We start from the raw sequence: 23,199 nt of genomic DNA, 5'->3' as shown, positions 1-23,199 counted from the left end.
AATGAAACCTTTGCAAAACCAGACTGAAATCAACACACACTAAACAGTGACTACAAGAATGAAAGTAAATTAAAGCAGAAAAGGCCTATTATTAAATCTAAAACATACACAAAACAAGAAACAATTAAAAAAACAGTTTTTATACCCAAAAAAATCCAAATTTTTGCTGACAGTCATGGTAAAAAATCTGTATGACGCAGTGCAACCACTAGTACCAGATTCTGAGGTTTTTGTCAATGCCTGTCCTGGGCCCCAATAACCCACATACTGCAGAACACTAACGCAATGTGTACAGACCTCACAGACCAGGACGTGGTTGTAATAATCGGAGGGGCTAATGATATGAGCCGTGTTACCTACAGAAACCGTCGAGCTTGCACAAGTAATTCCAGGTCAAATACATCGGTTTTGTCAGCAAAATAACCATACCAACTTTATTTTTGTACCATTGTTTCAAAGACACGACCTGGAGAAAAAACATTTCATTAACAAAGAAATTGCAATTTTAAACGGTAAACTGGAGGAAATGGAGAGCTTCAATGTTATTGATGGGACTGAACTGAGAGGACAGCATTTTTACTCGCCATGGAATGCATCTGAAACAAGATGGGAAAAAAAATTGCTTGGCAGGAAGATAGTTCAGGCTATTGGTAGAACTTCAGCGACATCAAAGTCTGATCCTGACCTCTGCGGAGAATACCTACTCAAGAGCAAACCACCAGCCCATCTGTGATAGAGGTCAGCCCAAGGATAAGCTTGTAGTCAACTCTGGAGGAGCAGTCCATCTCAGCAGTATTTCAACAGACATCACCAGTGAAGCTGACTACCGTGACTGAGTCCCTACAGACACCACCACTTGGACACTCCACCAGCCCTCACCTGTCGGGAGACAATGGGACTTGTCTACAGTCTCCAACTCAAGTGAAGCATAGCTCTTTTTCTATTTCTTCACCTTTTCAGGGTTTTGAAACGCCCAAAACAGACAAAAGAGTGGTGTCTCAACAATTAGTGGATGAATGTAAAAGAAATATTACAGTAGAACCCCAAGGTAGAAACAGTTATTTTTTAAGAAAAAAAGTACAAAATGTAAAAAAACCTTAGTTGAAAATAATGGAAAAACCCCTTGTCTGTTTCAAAATTTAACAACCTTTAACAATGAATCTAGTTCACTCATTGAATCAAACTTGCACATCGGTCTTAACATTTTACAAATTAATAACCAATGTCTCCGTAATAAATTATTAGAATTAGAACACTTGTCTAAAACTTAAGCATATAGATATTATAAGCTTTTGTGGAGCACTGGTTACTAGAAGAGCAGATATCTTTATTTACACCTCAGGGCTACAAAAGCTGCAAGTATGGTGTGTCGCAAAGCCTCAAAAAATGGGGGTGCTGGTATTTTTATAAGAGATTCGCTTGAATATAGTGAACTAGACCTAAGCAAATTTTAATCTAGAGCAAAATTTAGAAATTTCAGGAATAAAATTGGCCAATTTAGAAGTAGCAATAGTTTCTCTGTATAGATCACCTTGTGGTAATATGACTTATTTTTTGATAACTTTGAACAAGCTATTAAAAAAGGTTTTGCAGCATACCTCTAAGTTAGTCATTGGAGGTGACTTCAATATACCATTCCATAAAACCACTGACACAGTGACAACCACCTTTGTAAACATCTTACGCTCTCTTAACTTGTTAGCTATAAATAAGGCTCCTACAAGAAATGATTCGTGTCTCGATAACATCCTCGTAAATTTTTCAAGGGATTGTTATGAATTAAAAGTTTTGAATGACTGCATTTTCCGATCATAATCCTCTTCTATTAAATCTAAAACTTGATAGATCATGTAGACCAAATGAGACAGTCAAATCCTCAAAAAATATGTATGCGTAAGCAAAATGAGACACAAATTTAAATTGTTTGCAGAAAGTTTGGAGAGTGAAAGGTGGGAAATAATTGATACCTATAAAGAAAAGAGATTGACATTGAAACTTTATTTAACAGTTTTTCTAAAAACATATAACAATATTTGGTATTTATCATCTCCATTAGTTAAAATTGGTGTTAAAAGCAAGCAGACAAAGAAACTTTTGTGGTACAATGAAGATTTAAAAAGAGGTAGAGAAATAATGCTAGGTTATTTTGATGTTTTTAAGATTCTTAGAAAAACTGGGTCTCAGCATATGGAAGCCGCATATAACCTTTATAAATTCTTCAAAAAAGAGTATAGAAAAAAGCTCAACCTAGCAAAAAGGGCTTGTTTTTTGAAAATCATATAGAGGGAGCTAGTAATAAATGTAAGGCTGCCTGGGAGGTAATTTCCTCAGAAACACAAAACAACACAGGTGTGACACCAACAACACTTGATCCACACCTAACTAACCAGTATTTCATACAGTCGGTGGCAGACATTCAAACTAACATTGATAACACTGACATATTGGCAACCAACCTACTGGCTAACACTATAACTAACTGTGTACCTCAATTTACTTGGTCATTAATCACCCCAACTGATGTAAACTAGGGTAGCTGCTAAATTGTCAAACTCTAAAACTTCCGACTTTTTATGGTATATCTAATTATATTGTCAAGAACACAATAAAAACACATCAGTTCACCATTAGCTTTCATCTTCAATCAATGCTTATTACATGGATATTTTCCTGATCTTCTAAAAATTTCCAAGGTATTGCCAGTCTACAAAAAAGGGGAACAGATCTCTGCCCCAAAGCTATCGCCCAATTTCTATAGTCCCCATCTTATCAAAAGTTTTTGAATCTATAATGTATCATCAACTTAATCAACATTTTGAGTCCAATAATATAATCAGTAATAACCAACATGGCTTTCGTACCAATAAATCTACAACTTCTTCTGCCGTTACAGAAATAGTCGTTGAAGCACTTCATGCTTTTGAACAAAAGGAGTCAGTTGCTTTAAACACTCATTGATTTGAGTAAGGGCGTTTCGATTGCGTGAATCATGGCATCCTCCTCGACAAACTTAAGATCTATGGTTATATCAGAAAATTCCATTAATATATTGCAGTCATATCTATCGAATAGAGTACAATATGTTTTCTGTTCAAGCTCAGCAGTCTACCACTCTTTTCTGTGGCCACAGGTGTACCACAGGGTTCAGTTTTAGGACCATTCTTATTCATCATTTTTTATAAATGATCTGCCCTCTAATGTGTTGTCTAACATTGTTATTTATGCTGATGACACCACTCTTTTTTCATCTAATAAGCAGTTTGAATACTCTGAAAGAAAACATGGATGCATCTCACAGCTTGGCTTTAAATTGGTTCACTTCTAATAGACTGATATGTAATCAGGAGAAAACGCAAAATCTGCTTCTCAGCTTATCTGAAAAATTTATGAAGATCAATCTGTAAAATTGTTGGGTTTTTCATCTTGACAGCAAGCTTAATTGGAAATCACACATTGACCATGTATGTAGAAAAATATCTAGAGTCTTGTATCTAATGTGGAAACTGAGGGATTTTGTTAGCTGTGAATATTTGAGAGTGGCATATTTTGCCTTTTTTCAATCACACATTTCCTATGGCCATTGTTTTTGTGGGTCACTCCAATGCTGTGAATGATATTCTTCTCATTCAAAAAAAAGTAGTTAGAACCATCAGTAGAAGCAGCTCTCTAGAACATTGCAAACCACTTTTTATCAATCTCAAATTCATGACAGTTATTAACCTTTACATTTTTCATATACTAGTCTATACAAAATTACATATTACAGATTTCAATACCAGACAAGATTTTCATCAACACAATACCAGGGGTAAAAACAAATTAGATCTCCCTCAGCACAGGCTAGTCAAAACCGGCAACTCTTTTAAATTCAATTGCATAACTTTTTATAATAAGCTGCCTGCCTCTGCTTACAATGACTCTTTCAATATTTTTAAACTAAAGATAAGTAACTGGCTCATATGCAATCCATTCTACTCTTTAAAAGAATTTTTAGATTCTGACATAAATATCATTTTTTGATTAGTTTGATTTGTAGATTTCTGATTTTTCTATACTGTATTAGCTATAACGTAATTAACAAACCATGTGCACACTCTTCATAGATTATATTAAACCTGTTACTTGGTCATAAAATTAGTAATAATTATAGTACAATATTGTAATAACTAATTTTTGTTGTTGTAAATATCAGTGCTGTATATTTTGACGATGCCTATTTCATATTGTTGTGACCAATGGCTAAATAAACTTCTTGATTCTTGATTCTTGATTCTTTGAATACTTTTAGTCCACCGTTATTAGTGTGTATAGCCCGGTGAGTTTTACTTTTGAACTGCATTGTGTATCTATTCATAATATTGTCTCTACGTGTATATAATACTTTTAGTCCACCGTTATTAGTGTGTATAGCCCGGTGAGTTTTTACTTTTGAACTGCATTGTGTATCTATTCATAATATTGTCTCTACGTGTATATAATACTTTTTAGTCCACCGTTATTAGTGTGTATAGCCCGGTGAGTTTTACTTTTGAACTGCATTGTGTATCTATTCAAAATATTGTCTCTACGTGTATATAATACTTTTAGTCCACCGTTATTAGTGTGTATAGCCCGGTGAGTTTTACTTTTGAACTGCATTGTGTATCTATTCATAATATTGTCTCTACGTGTATATAATACTTTTAGTCCACCGTTATTAGTGTGTATAGCCCGGTGAGTTTTACTTTTGAACTGCATTGTGTATCTATTCATAATATTGTCTCTACGTGTATATAATACTTTTAGTCCACCGTTATTAGTGTGTATAGCCCGGTGAGTTTTACTTTTGAACTGCATTGTGTATCTATTCATAATATTGTCTCTACGTGTATATAATACTTTTAGTCCACCGTTATTAGTGTGTATAGCCCGGTGAGTTTTACTTTTGAACTGCATTGTGTATCTATTCATAATATTGTCTCTACGTGTATATAATACTTTTAGTCCACCGTTATTAGTGTGTATAGCCCGGTGAGTTTTACTTTTGAACTGAATTGTGTATCTATTCATAATATTGTCTCTACGTGTATATAATACTTTTAGTCCACCGTTATTAGTGTGTATAGCCCGGTGAGTTTTACTTTTGAACTGCATTGTGTATCTATTCATAATATTGTCTCTACGTGTATATAATACTTTTAGTCCACCGTTATTAGTGTGTATAGCCCGGTGAGTTTTACTTTTGAACTGAATTGTGTATCTATTCATAATATTGTCTCTACGTGTATATAATACTTTTAGTCCACCGTTATTAGTGTGTATAGCCCGGTGAGTTTTACTTTTGAACTGCATTGTGTATCTATTCATAATATTGTCTCTACGTGTATATAATACTTTTAGTCCACCGTTATTAGTGTGTATAGCCCGGTGAGTTTTACTTTTGAACTGCATTGTGTATCTATTCATAATATTGTCTCTACGTGTATATAATACTTTTAGTCCACCGTTATTAGTGTGTATAGCCCGGTGAGTTTTACTTTTGAACTGCATTGTGTATCTATTCATAATATTGTCTCTACGTGTATATAATACTTTTAGTCCACCGTTATTAGTGTGTATAGCCCGGTGAGTTTTACTTTTGAACTGCATTGTGTATCTATTCATAATATTGTCTCTACGTGTATATAATACTTTTAGTCCACCGTTATTAGTGTGTATAGCCCGGTGAGTTTTACTTTTGAACTGCATTGTGTATCTATTCATAATATTGTCTCTACGTGTATATAATACTTTTAGTCCACCGTTATTAGTGTGTATAGCCCGGTGAGTTTTACTTTTGAACTGCATTGTGTATCTATTCATAATATTGTCTCTACGTGTATATAATACTTTTAGTCCACCGTTATTAGTGTGTATAGCCCGGTGAGTTTTACTTTTGAACTGCATTGTGTATCTATTCATAATATTGTCTCTACGTGTATATAATACTTTTAGTCCACCGTTATTAGTGTGTATAGCCCGGTGAGTTTTACTTTTGAACTGCATTGTGTATCTATTCATAATATTGTGTCTCTACGTGTATATAATACTTTTAATTTTAGAAAATATTTATCGATAATGTGTATTTTGGCAAGTTTTCAACAATTGAAAAAAAACATTTAGGTACTTAAATATTCAAAACATTCTGAGGGTGAACTCTAGACCTTTAGAGCTTACTCAATACTTCATATATATATGATATAATCTGAAGATTAAAAAAAGAATAGTTGTATTGAATTTTAATTAGTTGAAAGTAAATTTATCAGGCGGCTCTTTAAATTTCATAATTACAAAATTCGACGCTTGAGTTTATTTTCATTGATTAGTGGATTTGAAATAGAAAGTTTTATCCAATTTTGCATTACTTTATAGTAAAAAAATAAGGTTTAATGTTTTTTAAGAAAATATTCTGATTGTATAACTCAGAATGGTGACCTTGAATAATTCCCTTTCTTCTTCAATTCTTCTTGTACCATGGAAGTTTCAGTCTCAGTTGTTTTCAATTTCCTCATAAGTCAGTTTTACTCACATGTGTTGATTGAAAAGATTGAAGTTTTAAATCTGTACATGATTCTAATTGTCAGGTTAGTACATACAAGCTTACAGTACGGGTACTTTTGGTTAGTTTATGGTCTAGGGACTAAGAGCTAATTTGCAATCTATATGCACACAACCTGGATTTTCTTCAAATTTATAGAGGAAATATTCCTAAGAAAGAGTCTGATAATTTTGTTGGAGGTCAAAATAGGAGGTATCAAAAGGGTTAAAAATATGAAATGATAATTCTTTTCTCAGTTCATGTTTTTTTAGCTTGATATAATTGAAAGCAACTGTCAGACACATGAATTATAGGTAAATCACTTCAGTGGATGAGTAAGGTAGAACCCCCCAAAAGCTCAAAAAATTAAACAATTCTGTTACAAGTATAACAGCTATTCAACTTGTTTTAAATACTGCAGTTAAATATTTTACATCGAATTACTGTAGGTCTATGTAATGTATTCAAATTGAGATTCATTCCATACCCCCTCCCCCCCCCCCGGAATGGTGATCAATCACATTCGTCCCCCCAAAGCCAAGTCCTAGATACGCCACTGTATCCCCATCAGACAACTAAGTAAAGAGATAGAAAAACCTCACTTTCAGTGTCTGTAAATGATTAGCTAAAGCAGAATTAACATTTATTTACATGTCTTGCGGTTAGTTTTAAGTGTCTCAAGCAAAGAAAAATATGACTAGAGAAAAAAATTTTTGTTTCATATTTTGTAACCCTTTTGTCACCTTCCCATTTTGACCATCAAAAATGGCACAGCTGCTGATAAATTAACCTTTTTCACCATTGATTTTAATAAGAACAGATTGTGCTTGTACAATTTAAATTGGCTCTGGTCTATCATAGTTACTTTGGTTTCAAGACATCATCAGCTGGATGATCATTAGTTGTTATAATTTAAAACAAAGCGTATTTACGATGGTTGGATAAAATAAAGAATATTTAACCTACAAATGATGCAAGTACCTGTAAGTATGTTCTAGCTCCAAACAAACTACTAGGTGCAATTTTAATATTTGTCTTTCAAAAGTTTGGGGGGCTTGAGCCCTCTAGGTACCCCTTACATACGCCCATGGCCATATGTACCTGGTTTATTAAATACACACAGATGAAGATGAATACTGCTATTTAATACAATAATTATTTAAAAGTTACAATTTATAATTTGAAGTCCAAGGTTAAATGATTCAATCCTCTGAGCCCCAAGCAACCCTAAGCACATTTATTGCACAGTAAAATTGTTACCAGAGTTCATAGTGCTATTAATGTCCTTGGAATTTAAATATCAGTCTAATATCCTAACAATTTATGGTTAGTGTACACTGAAAAGACAGAAACTGCATTGTTTATGCCCAGAAATGATGTACAAAAACAAGAGATATAAACAGGAGTTGAACAGTTTTAAATATTTAGTTGCATCGTTTGTCATGAATGAGTATTTATTAAATTTATTATAATATATCCTTATAATGAAGTTAACAGGACAGTCTAATAAGCGAAACAGATGATTGTACAGGTGCGAGAGAGACAGAGAGACACCCAGAGTCTGCAGCTCAGACAGAAGCCGACATCTTGCCACAGGTTCAGTTACAGGTGAGATTATGTCAGATTTTTCTCTACTATAGAATGTGTATTAGTGATGGGAGAATTAAATACAGTGTATTCAAAAGCACCCTTGTATTCATATACTTGTCTAGACTTGTCTTACTTCCTTCCCGTAATCCATTGTTTCTTGGGTATTTGGAATTGCCCTGCCAAAATGGTGGGAAAATCCTTTGCCTTTTTGTGCCTCTTGCAAACATATCATACCCATGATTTATGTACTCCAGAAAAAATATATTTGTTTACTTGCTACTTCAGTCCCGTCTGAAAGATTCTTTTCTACTGCAGGTTTTGTCACCAGTGATCGTAGAAATAGATTGAAGACATAAACCTCAATCATATTTTGTTTTTACACAACAACATGAAATAAGCATTGATTTTTGTCATTGTTGTTTACAAATGTATTTATTATTTATTGATTGTTTTTACAATTATGCATATTGTCAAGTTTGAAAATTTTTAATTTCTTATTCCAAATTATGAATCTCCCCTTAATTATTCTATTTTATAGTCCAGATATATATAAAACATTCATATATTCACCTAAATTGTTCAACGAATACATGTATCTAAATACGAATACAGCTCTTGAATACTTTATTTGAATATTATTAGTCCATACGAATGAATACTGTATGTTTGAACTTGATTCTTCCAGAGAAATTGAGTTCATTTTTAGGTATTCAAATATGTGAATACCCAGGCTGTATTCGAATACTATTTGATTCTGTATTATGTTCTCCCATCACTAATTTTTATCTAATGAGGAAGGTAGTGAAGCATGTGGGATGCTCTCTGAGTCTGTATTTTTGATTTTATTTATAATTTATTGTCAAATACATCTAATTTATAATGTTTTATTTGATCAAATTTAGGTTGTTAACATCTTTATGCTTTGATTAGATCATTCCTTTCAAGTATTGCTTACTCATATTGAATATTCAGATATAAATTGGCTTTTTTTGTCAAGCTCCTTCTTGTATGCACCCTTACTGTTGCATTATTGTACTTGAACCAATAAAATATCTAGTCCACTACGGTTTCTTGTAAAGTTTTTTCGGAATTTAATTCAATTTGATTCTATGTTTTTATACTGTCAAGTCTGTACATTCTGACAATAATAAGTGGAAGAAACCAGAATCACTCAAAACATTGAATTATTACAAGAGTAACTTCTGCTGTCAAATTGAGAAAATGTTACTTTGTGATCGTTATGCCACAAAAATGAATCTTTTCAACTTTTTGATTGTTTAGTTCAGTTAGCATGTATCTAATACATATTGTTTCAACATTTACAAGGAGAACGCTCAAGGAGTGTTATTACATGAATCTAAAAGATGTGGACTCCATTTCTCAATAACGAAGATCAAGTCATGTCCATCACAGACCTTGCAAATTACTTCGAATATGATACATAACCAGGGCCGTACTAAGCTTTTGTGGGCCTCGGAAAAGATATTTGGCCGGACCCACCCCAGTATGAGTGTAGTGGGCTTGGCCCGGTAGTCTGAAGATCTGAGTCCCAATAAAGTTGTCCGAAAAAACCGGTCTGATTATGGCTCTGCACGTAACTGTCTTAAAAGAGGATGATGTTAATAAAAGTTAGCAATAGAGGTTTGCAGTGAAATACCTATTATGAATGATCTGGAGATTTTTTAGCTGATTGGTGTGGATTTGCAAAAGGAACTCATCTTTATGGTCTCTCTGCTTGTCATTTTGCAACCGATCTTTTGATTCTTTTGAATGGAGTTCTATAAAATCTTATGAGATTCAGAATATAACTTTTATATGGAAACCCCATTTGTTTATTCCTATTTTGGTGTCTACGATCTGATAATTGGAGGTTGTGTCATTGCAAACGGTTTTAACAATTTGTAATTTTTACAACAATTTTGAAAAGTTTTTACAGAATTTGAAGAGGTATTTTGAACTAAGACTGTATGACTGTAGACTCTTCACAGTTAATATTATGATCTAATTTTTTCAAATATGTATGCTTTACCTTGTCTTTCCTTTGACACCTAATTTCTTAAGAGACCTATTCGTTAAGTGCCAATGTCCAGAGGAAGGATTGGTGAGGTTTAAAGGTGACTTAACAAAATCTCATTTAAAACAACAGAAAATGCTAGTTTTAAGTTGATCTTGAGTTGCTCTTTACTTGGTTTTCTTTAGGAGCTTGTTCAGTCATTTTACGCTTTCAACTGCAATTGTTCGTACGCTTGTACAACCGCATACAGTACTTGTCCCCTCCTCTGTTGTTAAAGCTGTGAAGGTGTCTGCCATGAAGGGTATACATTTTGTAGGGGCATACGTAGATTTTGTATGACCTCATATACAGTGTGTTCCGAATTTTACACTGAAGTATCTTAGAAACTTTAAGAGATAAGCCAAAGATTAAATGGACAAAGTTGTGTGTAATAACAACACCAACGAATCGATGTAATTAAGCAAATTATTGGTTGCGTCGTTCACTCACTGCACTAAAAAAACTGCTTTTGTTCAAACTGTCACAGCTCTCTTAATAGTACCTGTTATGGAATGTTTTATGTATGAAATTTTAATGAAATTTCTTCTAGTTTTTAAATATCATAATAATAAATTTTACAAGACCAGCAATCATGATATCAATGGTTTAAGTACATTTTTGTAATGCAGCCACACATTTTAAACTTAATTAAAAGAAAGTAGATTTTTTACTGATTTAAAAATACCATATATGTTATATTTTCCTTGTTGGTGTCATCAAATAATTCAGTAAACCCTGTTTTTGTATGGTTATTTGAAAGAAATTTTATTATACTATTCAGATAGTTGGTAAACCTGATGGATATTTTATTGCACACAGTGTTAAGCATAGACATTATATGATAAGGTCAGTCTAAAAAGGACTATTATTGACATTATGTAACTGACTGGCGCAATAGCATGTTAGTTTCAAATTGTATCATATTTTATAATCTTATAAAATAAAAATCATCATATAAAAATAATTAAACAATTTAATACAATTTTTAATGGAACTGAGTTTATTTTAATTAAATAATAGTATAATAAATAACTTAATTGTTTTATTTATTAGGAATGTAAATTCTACTAAAACTCAGTTTTTAATTTAAACAATATTTTAAATATGAACCCTTTCCTGTATTATACACATCCTTTGATTTCAATACTGCGTGTTGCTCGTTTAGCTTGTTAGTGTCAAGTTTTGTGAACGTGCGGCCAGCAGCATTTTTAGTTAGATTATATATTGTAAAACTCAAATTCATCTTGATCTCTTATATTTAAGGTTTTTTCCTGATTTGTTTAAATCTCATCTCTCACAGTAGACAAAAATGTTCCTGACATTGATACATATGTTTTTCTATTCTACATCAATTAATTTTTCAAGTAGCACATTATTAAGCGAAATAGGCTACGTAAAAATTGTTATGTAATTAATAATTCCAGAACTTTTTAGCTGCTATATAAATTGCAACTGTACACTGTGGTACAAACAGTGTTTTGTATATCGTTGTTCAAAATGCTCTTATAGACCATTTTTGTGTACTGATCATATTGTTTCCTTAACTCTTGACTCAGTAACGATAACGAGACATGTGTTATGTTGCAGACTGTGGAGAAACTCATAGCTGTGCCTCCTCAGAAGAAGACCTACGGTCCAGACCTGGACATGACAGGCTCCCAACAGTATGACATCATAAACAACAATTTTGCCTTCATTGAGTTCAAGGAAATGTTAGTAATTTTACTTCCCAAAATGAAAATTATCAAGATCTTGCATCTAAATGATCAATAATGTTAGGATGACGGTTTTAGAAACTTTATTTTCCACTAGGCAAGGACAAGAAACTGATGGAACCTCTACTGTTAAGTACAGGTTAATCCATGAGGTCTTCTGCACAACTTTCAGGGTGTCAGAATACTCATGGTGGGTAAGGATGGGGGATTGAGGTCACGTCTTCAAAGATCCTATGATGAGCACTAGTTCAGTCATGCTATTTTGGAAGAGGAGGGGGTTTTACTCTTCCAGCCTCTACCGGTCCGAGCGGGCAGTGGAGATGTTTCCCTCCTACTACTTCCTCTTATTTCTCCCTTCTACATCTCCTTTACACCTCCCTCCTGCATCTCCCTCTTACATCACCCTCCTATTTCTCCCTTTTACATCTCTCTCCTACATCTCCCTCCTACATTACCCTCCTATGTGTCACTCCTACATTTCCTTCTTATTTCTCCCTTCTACATCTCCTTCTTTATGTCTCCCTTCTACATCTCCCTCATGTCTCACTCCTACATCTCCTTCTTATGTCTCCCATCCACATCTCCTACTTATTTCTCCCTTCTACATCTCCCTCTTATGTCTCCCTTCTACATCTCCCTCATGTCTCACTCCTACATCTCCTTCTTATGTCTCCCATCCACATCTCCTACTTATTTCTCCCTTCTACATCTCCCTCTTATGTCTCCCTTCTACATCTCCCTCATGTCTCACTCCTACATCTCCTTCTTATGTCTCCCATCCACATCTCCTTCTTATGTCTCCCTTCTACATCTCCCTCATGTCTCACTCCTACATCTCCTTCTTTATGTCTCCCTTATACATCTCCCTCTAATATCTCCCTTCTACATCTCCCTTCCTGAAGCTTGCAGACATCTTGAACACTCAACTCACTCCAACAAGAATCCTTCACAGTAAAATAGACCTTTTGAACATATTGTTCCTTTGCCCTAATAACTCAACATACAGTTAATAATATGTCACTCCTGAATGTTCATAAGGTTACCCGAATGTAAATGACAACATCAGTTTTAATTTATCCAGTGGATGTTCCATTGGTAGGTGTAAACAAGACAGAAGAAAAATTATTGAGGGAAATAATGTTCAGTTAAACAAAATTTGTTTGTTTAGTCAATAATGTTTCTTTTGTTACACTTTTGAAATGGTTAGTGTTGCTGGAGTAAAAGTAAGCATTTATAGAATCAAACACTAATAACATTAGCTAGAAGGAAAGAAAACTGTTAACAGCTGAAATTTACTGATTGTAATTTTTTTGTTATTTTAATACAAGAAGCTTAGAAAATGCACTTAGTCCTAAAAGGACATTTGTGCTGCTTCCGGGGTTATAGGTATTGTCAATGGGTAAGGTTAGAGGTACACACTGCCTCCTTTGAGATCTTTAAGGGTGGATTTTGGGTATTAATCGCAATCATGTCCCCTTGGAAGAAGGGAAACCCAGCTCTGTACCAGCCTCTCCAGTGAAAGCTAGGATTGCCCAGATTTAAGTGACACATCACGTTTTGCTGCAGCTGGTGTGAGTTCTTTTTTTTAATATATAAAAAAGGAGAGACCGATCCCTTTAAGCCTTATTCTGTCCGTCCTCACGGGCCACTGGCCTGTGCGAGGATCTTATCAAACAGAATAAGGGGGAGAGTCGATACAGTACAAGGTTGAGTGTACTGATAAAAAGTGCAACAGTCACAGACAGGATTTGAACCTGCGCTATCTCTAACTCAGACCCAAAGTTGAACGACTTAGACTGCTCGGCCATCGGCACTCCCAACTGGAAGGTGTAAACCGGCCAGAAGTGAACCCTCCTTTGGTACTGATCGTCATGAGAATGGCTCAATATATTTTCAAAGGAAAATAAACTGCAGTAAAAACTATGTACTTTTTTACTTTACGTTTAATTATGATAAAGCAAATAAATTATATCCGATATGATAATTAAAGAATGGATATACACAATTTTTGATAGCTAACTCAAAGACAATTTAGATTATGAAATAAAATTTGGGAAGGTGTTGAAAAATGCTCTTGCTTTCAAGAGTTTTGCTGAATTAAAATGAATAGATGCAGCATTTTTATTCCTGGTATTGTGGGAGTGTTTTATACTGCTAGGCTTTACTAATTGAGGATTTTGAAATATATATATATATATTTCATAAGATCAAAGAGATACAGGTTTATTATGGTCTGAATTTTACAATAAAAAAATGGTATCAAAAGATTATCTCTCCTGTTAGGTCACTAAAGCATTAGGAACATCACAGTTACAGGGGAAACATCAGCAAAGTAAGGGAAGCTTACCTAAGATAGGATTGGTATTGGATAGGGTTGAGTACAGTTTAGCAGACAGGTGTATTATTATTATTCTTCCAAACTGCAGACGCAGATGCATATCAATTGTGTATGATGTTTAAAACTTCCCTACATTTCAATCATTTAAATGATTATGTTGACTTAACTACTGAAAAGAACGTAATTGTAATTCTAAGTATGTACTAAAACCCTCAGCTGTTCTAGTAACCTGAAACCAGCTAATGCGGTTTTGAATATTAAAATAATTCTTTTTTTTCAATTATTAAGGGTATAAAATAAAATATATGACCTTAAAAAATTAAATCTAGTTATTGGAGTAATTAATTTTTAAAACAATGAAAAATTCAAAACCATTACTCTACTGCATTTTTATAGTGCTTCCCATTATTGAAATGTACTGTAAGCTCTTATAAAAACTTAAAATATAAATAAAGAAAACAGACAGGCTGCGTGTTTAAAAGAATAAAATATTTCTGAGGTTTAAAGATATTTTTCAGTGTTTTTTACTCCTTTAAAATCTGGGTAGAATCACAGGATAATACGTATGAGAATGTGTTACACCCTGGACACAATAAGTTAGGCAGACTGGTAAATATTCCCTGCGGTGCAATAGAGCTGAGTTATCTGCAAGGGAGCAGTAGTTAACAAGCACTAACAGAATTTACACTGATACATTCTCTCCATTCTAACCTGAAATATGGAGAAGTAAAACCATCTTGTTAATAATACTATAAATCTGCTTTAGTTAAACCCTGGATATCTCAATACAGTTAGACATATTTTGTGCCATGAGTAAATTCATCTATATGTTATAAAACTCTTGTCACTGAAAATTTCTATTAATGTCGTTAATAAATCAATTGTGGTATGTAAGTCACAATTTGTATGTTTAATTGGTATTGTGACACATTAATAATCTCTAATAATATTAAGAGTAAAGAGATTATCTATTGTCAAATGAGAAGTCCATCAACCAAGAAATGGAATACCACTGTAAGTTTCAGGTACCTGACCGTTTGTAAACAATTTTTATATACCACTCTGCACATTATCATTCTCTTACACCCAGTGGAGAACTGCAAATGTCGAGGTATTGGGTCAGGGATAACTTGATCCAGGATTATGGTTGAAATGGGCGAGATTACTTTAGTGTTACGAGTTGGCTGAACTGGCGGCCATCTTGATTTTATTCCCTAAGAACAATGTTAATCTTCAAACACTTTTATGACCTTATTTTTAGCCATACAATCATGGGAATCATACTTTTCATATGTATAAAAAATATAATTCATACATATCATTAATATGTAATGATTTTTAGTAAAAAAATATTTTTAGGTTAAAAAACCACATTTATGTACTTCATAGTTTAAATTTTCAAGAAGTACACACCTTAAAATAAAAACCAAAAAACGCTTAGATGTATATTAATTATATCTTTAAAATGACACATTTTCTAAAAATCTACAACAAAAAAAGGATTTAAAAGTGTTTGAAGTTTAACACTGTTCTGTAATATAATTTAAGGTTGTTTTAATTCACTACAGCTGACTTTCAAGGGATCTGTGCTTAAAAATGAGGGATTTCCCCAGGAGGGTTCACTTCTGTTGGTCAAAAACCGATGTTACTTAAATCTGGGCAACCTTATAATAGCCAAGGGTGGCACATCACTAACTGCAAATGTCGAGATATTGCAGTGCAAGGGTAGATCGATAGATCTAGTCTACCGCGGGAGATGGCTGTTGGAATTGGTGGGACCTCCCTAAGTGTTAAGGGCTGTTCCTAGCCTAGACATAAGGGTGGAACACTGACTGGAGAGGCTGGTGGGCTTCCTCTTCTTCATTACTGTAATTAATATCCAAAATCCTTACTCATGGATCTCGACAGGAGGCGGCCCCTACACCCAACCTTACCCATCCAGAATATTTTGTCACTGGAAGCAGCACAAAGGTTGTTTTAGGACTAAGTGCAATTTTCTAAGCTTCTTGTCCAAAGAGGACAAAAAAACTTAAGAGAGATAACTGTACAGGCTGGAACTGAACAAGCCTTCTCTTCTTCCAAGATTATGGCTCTTGAATGGCTTATTATGCTGAATATCCTCTCTTATGATGGCTCTACTGGAGGATTTCAGCGAAGTTCCATCCCTCACTCCTCAATTTCCTGTCACTCCCCTAAGCTGTATAGAAGACCTTTTGTTGCAATAAGGGTTTCCACAGGTTGTTGTCCTAGAAAAAAACAAACAACACGTATTGTAGTTAGTGGTTGTAGAAATAGATCCAACTGTATTAATGGGTACAATTCCTGCAATGATAGAATAGCTCGGTGAGATCTGAGTAATGATAAGCATAGCTTCATAATATTAATATCACATAATCATTTTATGTACTATTCAATATCTGAGATGCTTTTCATTAAAGGAATGCGACTATGCAAATAGAAACAAGCCTGTTTGAGCTTAAATAATAATTTACTAAATAGCGTCTACCTATTTGTTCTTAGCATGAAAAATTGTGCTTGTCGGTTGAAAAACTTTGAAACTCATGTTTAAGATGACAGATTTTAATTTGATCTGCATCCATTCAGTTATTAACTCGATTCAGAACCGGTATTCATCTCTATCTACTCTGATCATTAGTTTTTGGAGTTGGTAAATGTTATATACTGAATACAATGTTGTTATTAATAATTTTTTTAAAGTTCACCTTGCTTGTAATATATGGTTTTTATAGAACATTTTTCCAGTGGTGCTGAAGTACCAACAACACAATTTTGAAAGCTATTATTTTGTACACTTTTCTGTTTTATAAATTGTAATTTGGCATTAAAATGTCTGATTTGTTTCTCTATTTATCTACTATAAAAGGTAATTGATAACCTATGTAAATATGTGGTTAAAGTTACGTTTAATTTAAACACCCAATACATCAAATTTTAAAATAAATTCTTTAACATCAGTTTGAATGTGTGTGAAAATAAATACACGGATAATTAACTTTATTGCATTTTTCAGAATCAATACTTGGCAGCAAGGGGAACGAATTATAGAGGAGGTAGCTAAACAACTTCATGTCCCGAAGAACACCTTTGATGAAATTCGGTGCGTATAGTAACAGAAAATCAAAATCAACTCAATGGAATGAGTTGCTTAAGTTTGAGTAAATTTATTATGGAATTTACAAGTAGTTTCATTAGAAAAATGTAGTTTTTTAATTAAGAAAACAATTACAAGCTTAATTGCTGTCAACATTATTGGTTAATTTTATTTGAGCAAAACTTTTAGGCTCTCTTAAGGACTAGGTATTTCACTGACACTTTTACTTAGCTATAATTATTCAGTGTTGTGCTGGTGTCGTCTTAAACTGATCTTACAAAATCATTAAAAAAATCCGTGTTTAAGGTTGTCATTGACGAAAATAGAGTTTAGATGTGTTTCCTATATTAAATAAAGGAATAATCTGAGATTGTCGCAACAGTCTACTTCTATATTTTATATAGGGTTATTCAAAAAGTGCAAAAATACAATTGATTTATTTGCAGACAAAGAGTCACAAAATAATGACAATTGCATAAAACTCATTTATACATTAGCAAGATTTCATTGTTTAAATTTGGTTATTGACAATGAAAATTTTGAAAGGATAGTAGGATTTTGGATATTTACCATTTCTATATGTTACAAAATGTATAACAATATGTTTCAAGGATTGAAACCTATCCTCTTCTTCAGGTATGAAGAAGACCCTAAAATATAAAAAAAACTTGTAAAAATTTTCATTTGCTCTACAAATGCTCGATTTCAGTACGTTAATTATCCCTCAAATATCCAGGTCATATTCTAACTCTACTACAAACTCAGCAAGATTTCCTGTGTCATGGATTTCACTGATTTTGTTATACACTGTCTTAGCCTTGAAGGTTTTGAAGTGTAGGAGGGTAGTAAACTTTATCTTTCATGAACCCCGTCAATAAAACCGCCAGACGGCCAGCCGAACAGGTTTCCAGAGTGAGCAATCCAACAGTCCAAAGTTGTAGTATGCAGGAGCACCATCACGTTGAAAAACTGCCTTTTGAATATATTTTAAGAGCTGAGGAAGGATCCATTCTGACATGGTATCTAAATAAAAAAGCCAGGCACAGTGCTTCCAAGAAAGAAGATGGATCCATACACTTTACGGTTAGAGCACAGAAAACATTCAGTTTGTATGGATCCCTCTTGTACTCAATATACTCCCTTGTTTTTATAATCTCTATATTCTTATATCGTGGTGATTTACTAGCAACTCTGGTGTAAGGTAGCCTCATCGCTAAACATTAATCTGTCAGTGAATTCACTAATTTCAAATTGTTTGAACATAGCAAAGCAAAGATCTCTGCACTCGGGCTTGTCAGTGAACGTTAGTGGTTGTAACAGATGTGGTCTGTATGGTTTAACCTGTTGACCGGTGTTCAGAAGTAATCCTAAAGGTGTGAGGGCATGCCGACACATGTTCCCTGGTGAGTATAGCATGCCGGCACATCATAGTCAGCTGTCTTGTTAAATTGGATTTAAGGCATTTTACTCATTCTCATTCTAGCCATAAGTTTAAATCAAATTATGTTTATTGCCGTAGACTTATGCAAGTATTGACAATGTCTATTTGCCACCAGATGGTCAAGTCAAAAGTACATGTAACAATGTACTATTCTAAACACTAAATGAAATAAAAATCATACAGAGGTTCAACAGTAGCATTTACAGCAACATTGTATAAGCTTAGTGGTTTGAGACAGTTGTTCTATTACTTTTTTGTTTCTTTAAGCAGGCTGCATTAAAAATAGTTAGAAGAAGCATTAACAATAATTGTAAAAAGCAACAAGATTGTAACCAAATGTGCACAATTTTACAAAAGTCCCCAACAAATATAGAAATCAACAATAGGTATAAAATTCTTCAACAAATATAAAAATCAACAATATAAAACTTAACAATCAGTATGTAAAATTTAAAAATTAATATATAAAATTTAAAAATTTGAACAGAGTACGCACCTGTTACTGAATTGTGTTGCTTTCTATGTGACGTTTCAATGGACTCTATGACATCATATTTTCACAGTTATTTCTCGCTATGAATAAATCCATACTTTAAACTGTACCATAAGACAAAAAACTTAACCTAACGAGCTATGCAGTTTTAATGAGGGTATCGTCCTTTCTGAACTTTGTCGGAAAGTAACATTGAATACTAAGAACAGCATGAGTTCGAGCGAACTTCAAAACACAAAACAGTTTTTGTTGCTTGTGATAACTGTTTGATAAACGATTTACCGAGGACCGAAACTACCAACACAAAACACAGCCTTATCAAAACAAATTTATAAACATACCCTTTCCATTGTTGCAACGTCAGCTATTTTTATTCATGCAAACAGAGTACCAACTGTTTAGTTTTGCACCATTTCCAATATCTCCCGAATATTTGCAAAGCAACTAATGGTGTTCATCGAGCATTTGTTGTGCATATTAAAATATTTGTAATCTACATTAAAATTTGTTAACAGAACAAATTGTTTGTTGCAGTTTCCATGGTTTTGTGGCTCTTTCTCTGCAAATGAATTTTTATACGATTCTAATTCCGTATAGTACAGATAGAAAATGAGTGTCATTGAGATTATAACCTAGATTGTGGGATGTTTTGAGAATCTGAGATGATTGAGATAGCTCTACACAATATCCTTACTCCCAGCAATATTTCTTGAGCAATTAGAAAAGGACTCAAATGCTTTGAACAGATTCAATATCATGCTATACTTATGTTACTTCAAAATTTTTATTTCTTCAGTTTTCCTAGATACAGTGTAGTTCATAAATCTCTAAAATTAACTCCAGATTCTTGCAGTTAAATCTGTGAGAGTGTCAGATTCCAGACGCTGCACTAAGAGGGGGTGAAGTGGAGGTAAATTCAACATTCTCTACAGTAGAGTTGAAATAATTTACCTACTTACTTTAAATCTCTAAGGTAACATCAAGGGATATGGACCTCAAAACAACATCTAAAAAAGTTTACTAAAATTGGTTCCGCCTTACGCCGTCATCCATACAATAAATCTGTAATCTCTATCCTGCCACTGTAAACACTATTAAGTTGTGTTGTTGTTGTTAACCTTGAACAACGTGAACAGCTTGGCCCTAGTTGTAAGTTGTTTTAGCTCAATGATCATATGCAGCATACAATGTGGGTGGTTGTTGAGTGATGGAGTTATCCAACCAAAATTCAGTTCTAGCATCCACAGATTTCATTAACAGCTGTTCAATTAAATCTTGACCTTGACTTTGGTGGCTTTCCTGATGACCTTTCGTATATCTATATGAGTTTTTACTACTAAAAAGTTCAAATCTATTGTGAGAAGGTAACTTTGATCCATTAGCATTTATCAGTGGCAGTCATACATTCACAAGGTTTAGTTTCACCTTGGGCGAATATAATTGATTTGTATCTGTCTTGCTTTGATAATGTCTTGAATATTTCTCCTACTTCCAGTCCATTCTAAGGTATGGTCTCATACTATGGGGTAATTGTAGTAGGATAAATTACATTTAACTGCTCAAAAGAAAGCTGTAAGAGTTATTTCAGGGTCAGACCCTCTAGACCATTGTAGGCCCCTTTTCATAGCTCAGGAAATACCTGCAGTAATCAATTTGTATATTTTCGATTTGGTTGTGTTCAATATTCATAACTACAATACCAGGAATCGAATTAATTTGAAAATTGAATTTAACCGTCTTAGTAAAACCATGAACAGACACAAAGTAATGCCGTTAAAAGTCTTCAAAGAATTAATACCATTTGGTTGATAAATATCCTGACTTAATTTTTCAAAAGAAGCTTTATAGGTGGTTACGGGTTAACCCTTTTTACAGCCATCAGGAGTTTTTTGGAGTTAGTCAAATTGCTTTTTGAGAATTTTTTACTCTTTGATGTGTGTCTCAACTCTTTACAATTGCTTTTTTCTTGTTATTTTAAATGAGTCTATAACCTCATGTTGTTATTTATTTATAAATATTTTATTAATTGTCGAATTTTAGTTTTGTTGATCAATTCCATTGTTTTACATCTTTTAATTGTCATTTAATTGAAGTAATTTATTTTAACTAATTGGTGGCGTTATTTTACCAACTATTTCTACACCTTAACATACAAAATTATCAAATTATAAAAAAATCTGAATTTAAAATGAAATAGTTCACTACATACATATCTGTAATTTATAGTATATCTATATTTTATAAGTATATCTAGACTTGGTGTTGTGCTGCAATACTGACGTTGTTAGTACTTGTAAAAAGTCTTAAAACAATAAATTGATTGAATGGGTTTAGTTAAGTACTTTTTAGTAATATAGTACTTGTTTTCAAGTACAGAAAACTCAGCAGCATTGCATGTTTTCTGGTGTTACCAAAATGTTTACTAGTGTGAGAAACTTGGAGTTAGAAGTAAAATGAAATGAAAAATGCCTTTATTAAAGAGGCGGAGTTAGGGCTATTAATTCCTCTCTACCACTCAACCTCATGTTTTGTGTGTGTGTGTGTGTGTGTGTGTGTGTGTGTGTGTGTGTGTGTGTGCGCGTGCGCGTGCGTGCGTGTGTGTGTTTATAAAAATTGTAAAATTCAAAATGAAGAAGAAGAAGACATTCATGAAGCAGAAGTGGATCTAAGATGGATCTAAAGAGTTTGTGATGAACATCTACGAGCAAAACTTAATAGTGTTTACAGTGGCAGGATAGATTACAGATGTATTGTATGGGTGATGCTGCAAGGTGAAGCCCGTTGTAGTTGATTTTTGATATGTTATTTTGATGTCTATATCTGTAGATGTTACCTTGAAGATTTAAAGCAGTGGAGTCTGATGCTGTCACAGACTTTGCACAATGAGGAAAGTGAACTTGAGCCAAACTCAACATTCACATTGAATCAACCCTTCCCGCCTTAATTATATTATGAGTAGAACACTTGGTCGCTCCATCGTGCTTAGAGGTCATGTATAAAACATGGTAGTGAGCTCAGTTGTGCACCTGCTGAGACAATGAGAATACCTCTTTACATAGATAATATTTTGCAGTTTAGGTGTCTTTGCTGATGAAATGATGTAATGAGTTCTTTTTGGGATACCTTATTGCCAGCTTTTTTTGGATCTCTTCAGACGAACATGACTCCAGATTTTAGGAGTCAAGTCTGTGATAGCAACAGATTCCAGACACTGCACTAAGAGGAAGGTGCACTGGAGCTAAACCCAACATTCTCATTCAATCAACCCTTCCACCTTAGCTATGTTATGTGACTCTATCCATATTTGGAGAATCTCTGGCGAGCCTAAATTGGGGTTTTGGACAAATCTGAATGGGGAAACTCAAGCCCTTAATCCAGCCTCATTTCTTTCTTGCAGTGACCAGCACGTAATGACAAGATAAGACAGTTTTTACCTTTGGAGATGGTATATTACTTCCCCATACATCTATTTTTGTGATGTTCTGTCACCTTGCCATCCATTTTAAGGTTTGCAACTGAAGAAGTTTGGAGGAATCATAACTTGTGCCTTGATCAGTTTGGATTCCAGCGAAATATGATCTAGCACTAAAGGTCCTTGACTCATTGTAAACATGCCCACTAATATAGCTACACTAAGTTTAATGTTATCTAGAAGTTATATTCATTGGGAAATATCCATAAACAGATTTAAATATTTTTAAAACCATACCAGAAACTGAGTAACATGTGAAATGAATTTTAATTTGTTGAATGAAGGTAGAGCAATGTGAGATTGACCACTATGTATGGATCGCCATTATGTCTCTGCATAATTACAATGAACATTTCAATCTCACAGCTCGAGTAGAGACCTGATCTTCTACTCACAATTTTCTTAGTCTTATTTAAAACTCATTCTCAT

The 23,199-nt window shown here is 33.7% G+C and overlaps 1 protein-coding gene across 1 annotated transcript in view; it reads left to right on the top strand.

The window, feature by feature from the left end:
- LOC124366432 (receptor-type tyrosine-protein phosphatase N2) overlaps nt 1-23,199 on the top strand; it is a 317,729-nt gene that overhangs the window by 173,652 nt on the left and 120,878 nt on the right. The window contains exons 12-14 of the mRNA XM_046822981.1: nt 8,076-8,164; nt 11,787-11,911; nt 17,284-17,370. Coding sequence (XP_046678937.1) covers nt 8,076-8,164; nt 11,787-11,911; nt 17,284-17,370 — 301 coding nt within the window. The remainder of the gene's footprint in view (nt 1-8,075; nt 8,165-11,786; nt 11,912-17,283; nt 17,371-23,199) is intronic.

This window comes from Homalodisca vitripennis, chromosome 7 (assembly GCF_021130785.1).
Source record: "Homalodisca vitripennis isolate AUS2020 chromosome 7, UT_GWSS_2.1, whole genome shotgun sequence".
NCBI lineage: Eukaryota > Metazoa > Arthropoda > Insecta > Hemiptera > Cicadellidae > Homalodisca > Homalodisca vitripennis.
The sequence above is the reverse complement of the archived record's forward strand: the minus strand, read 5'-3'. Positions and strand labels throughout refer to the sequence as shown.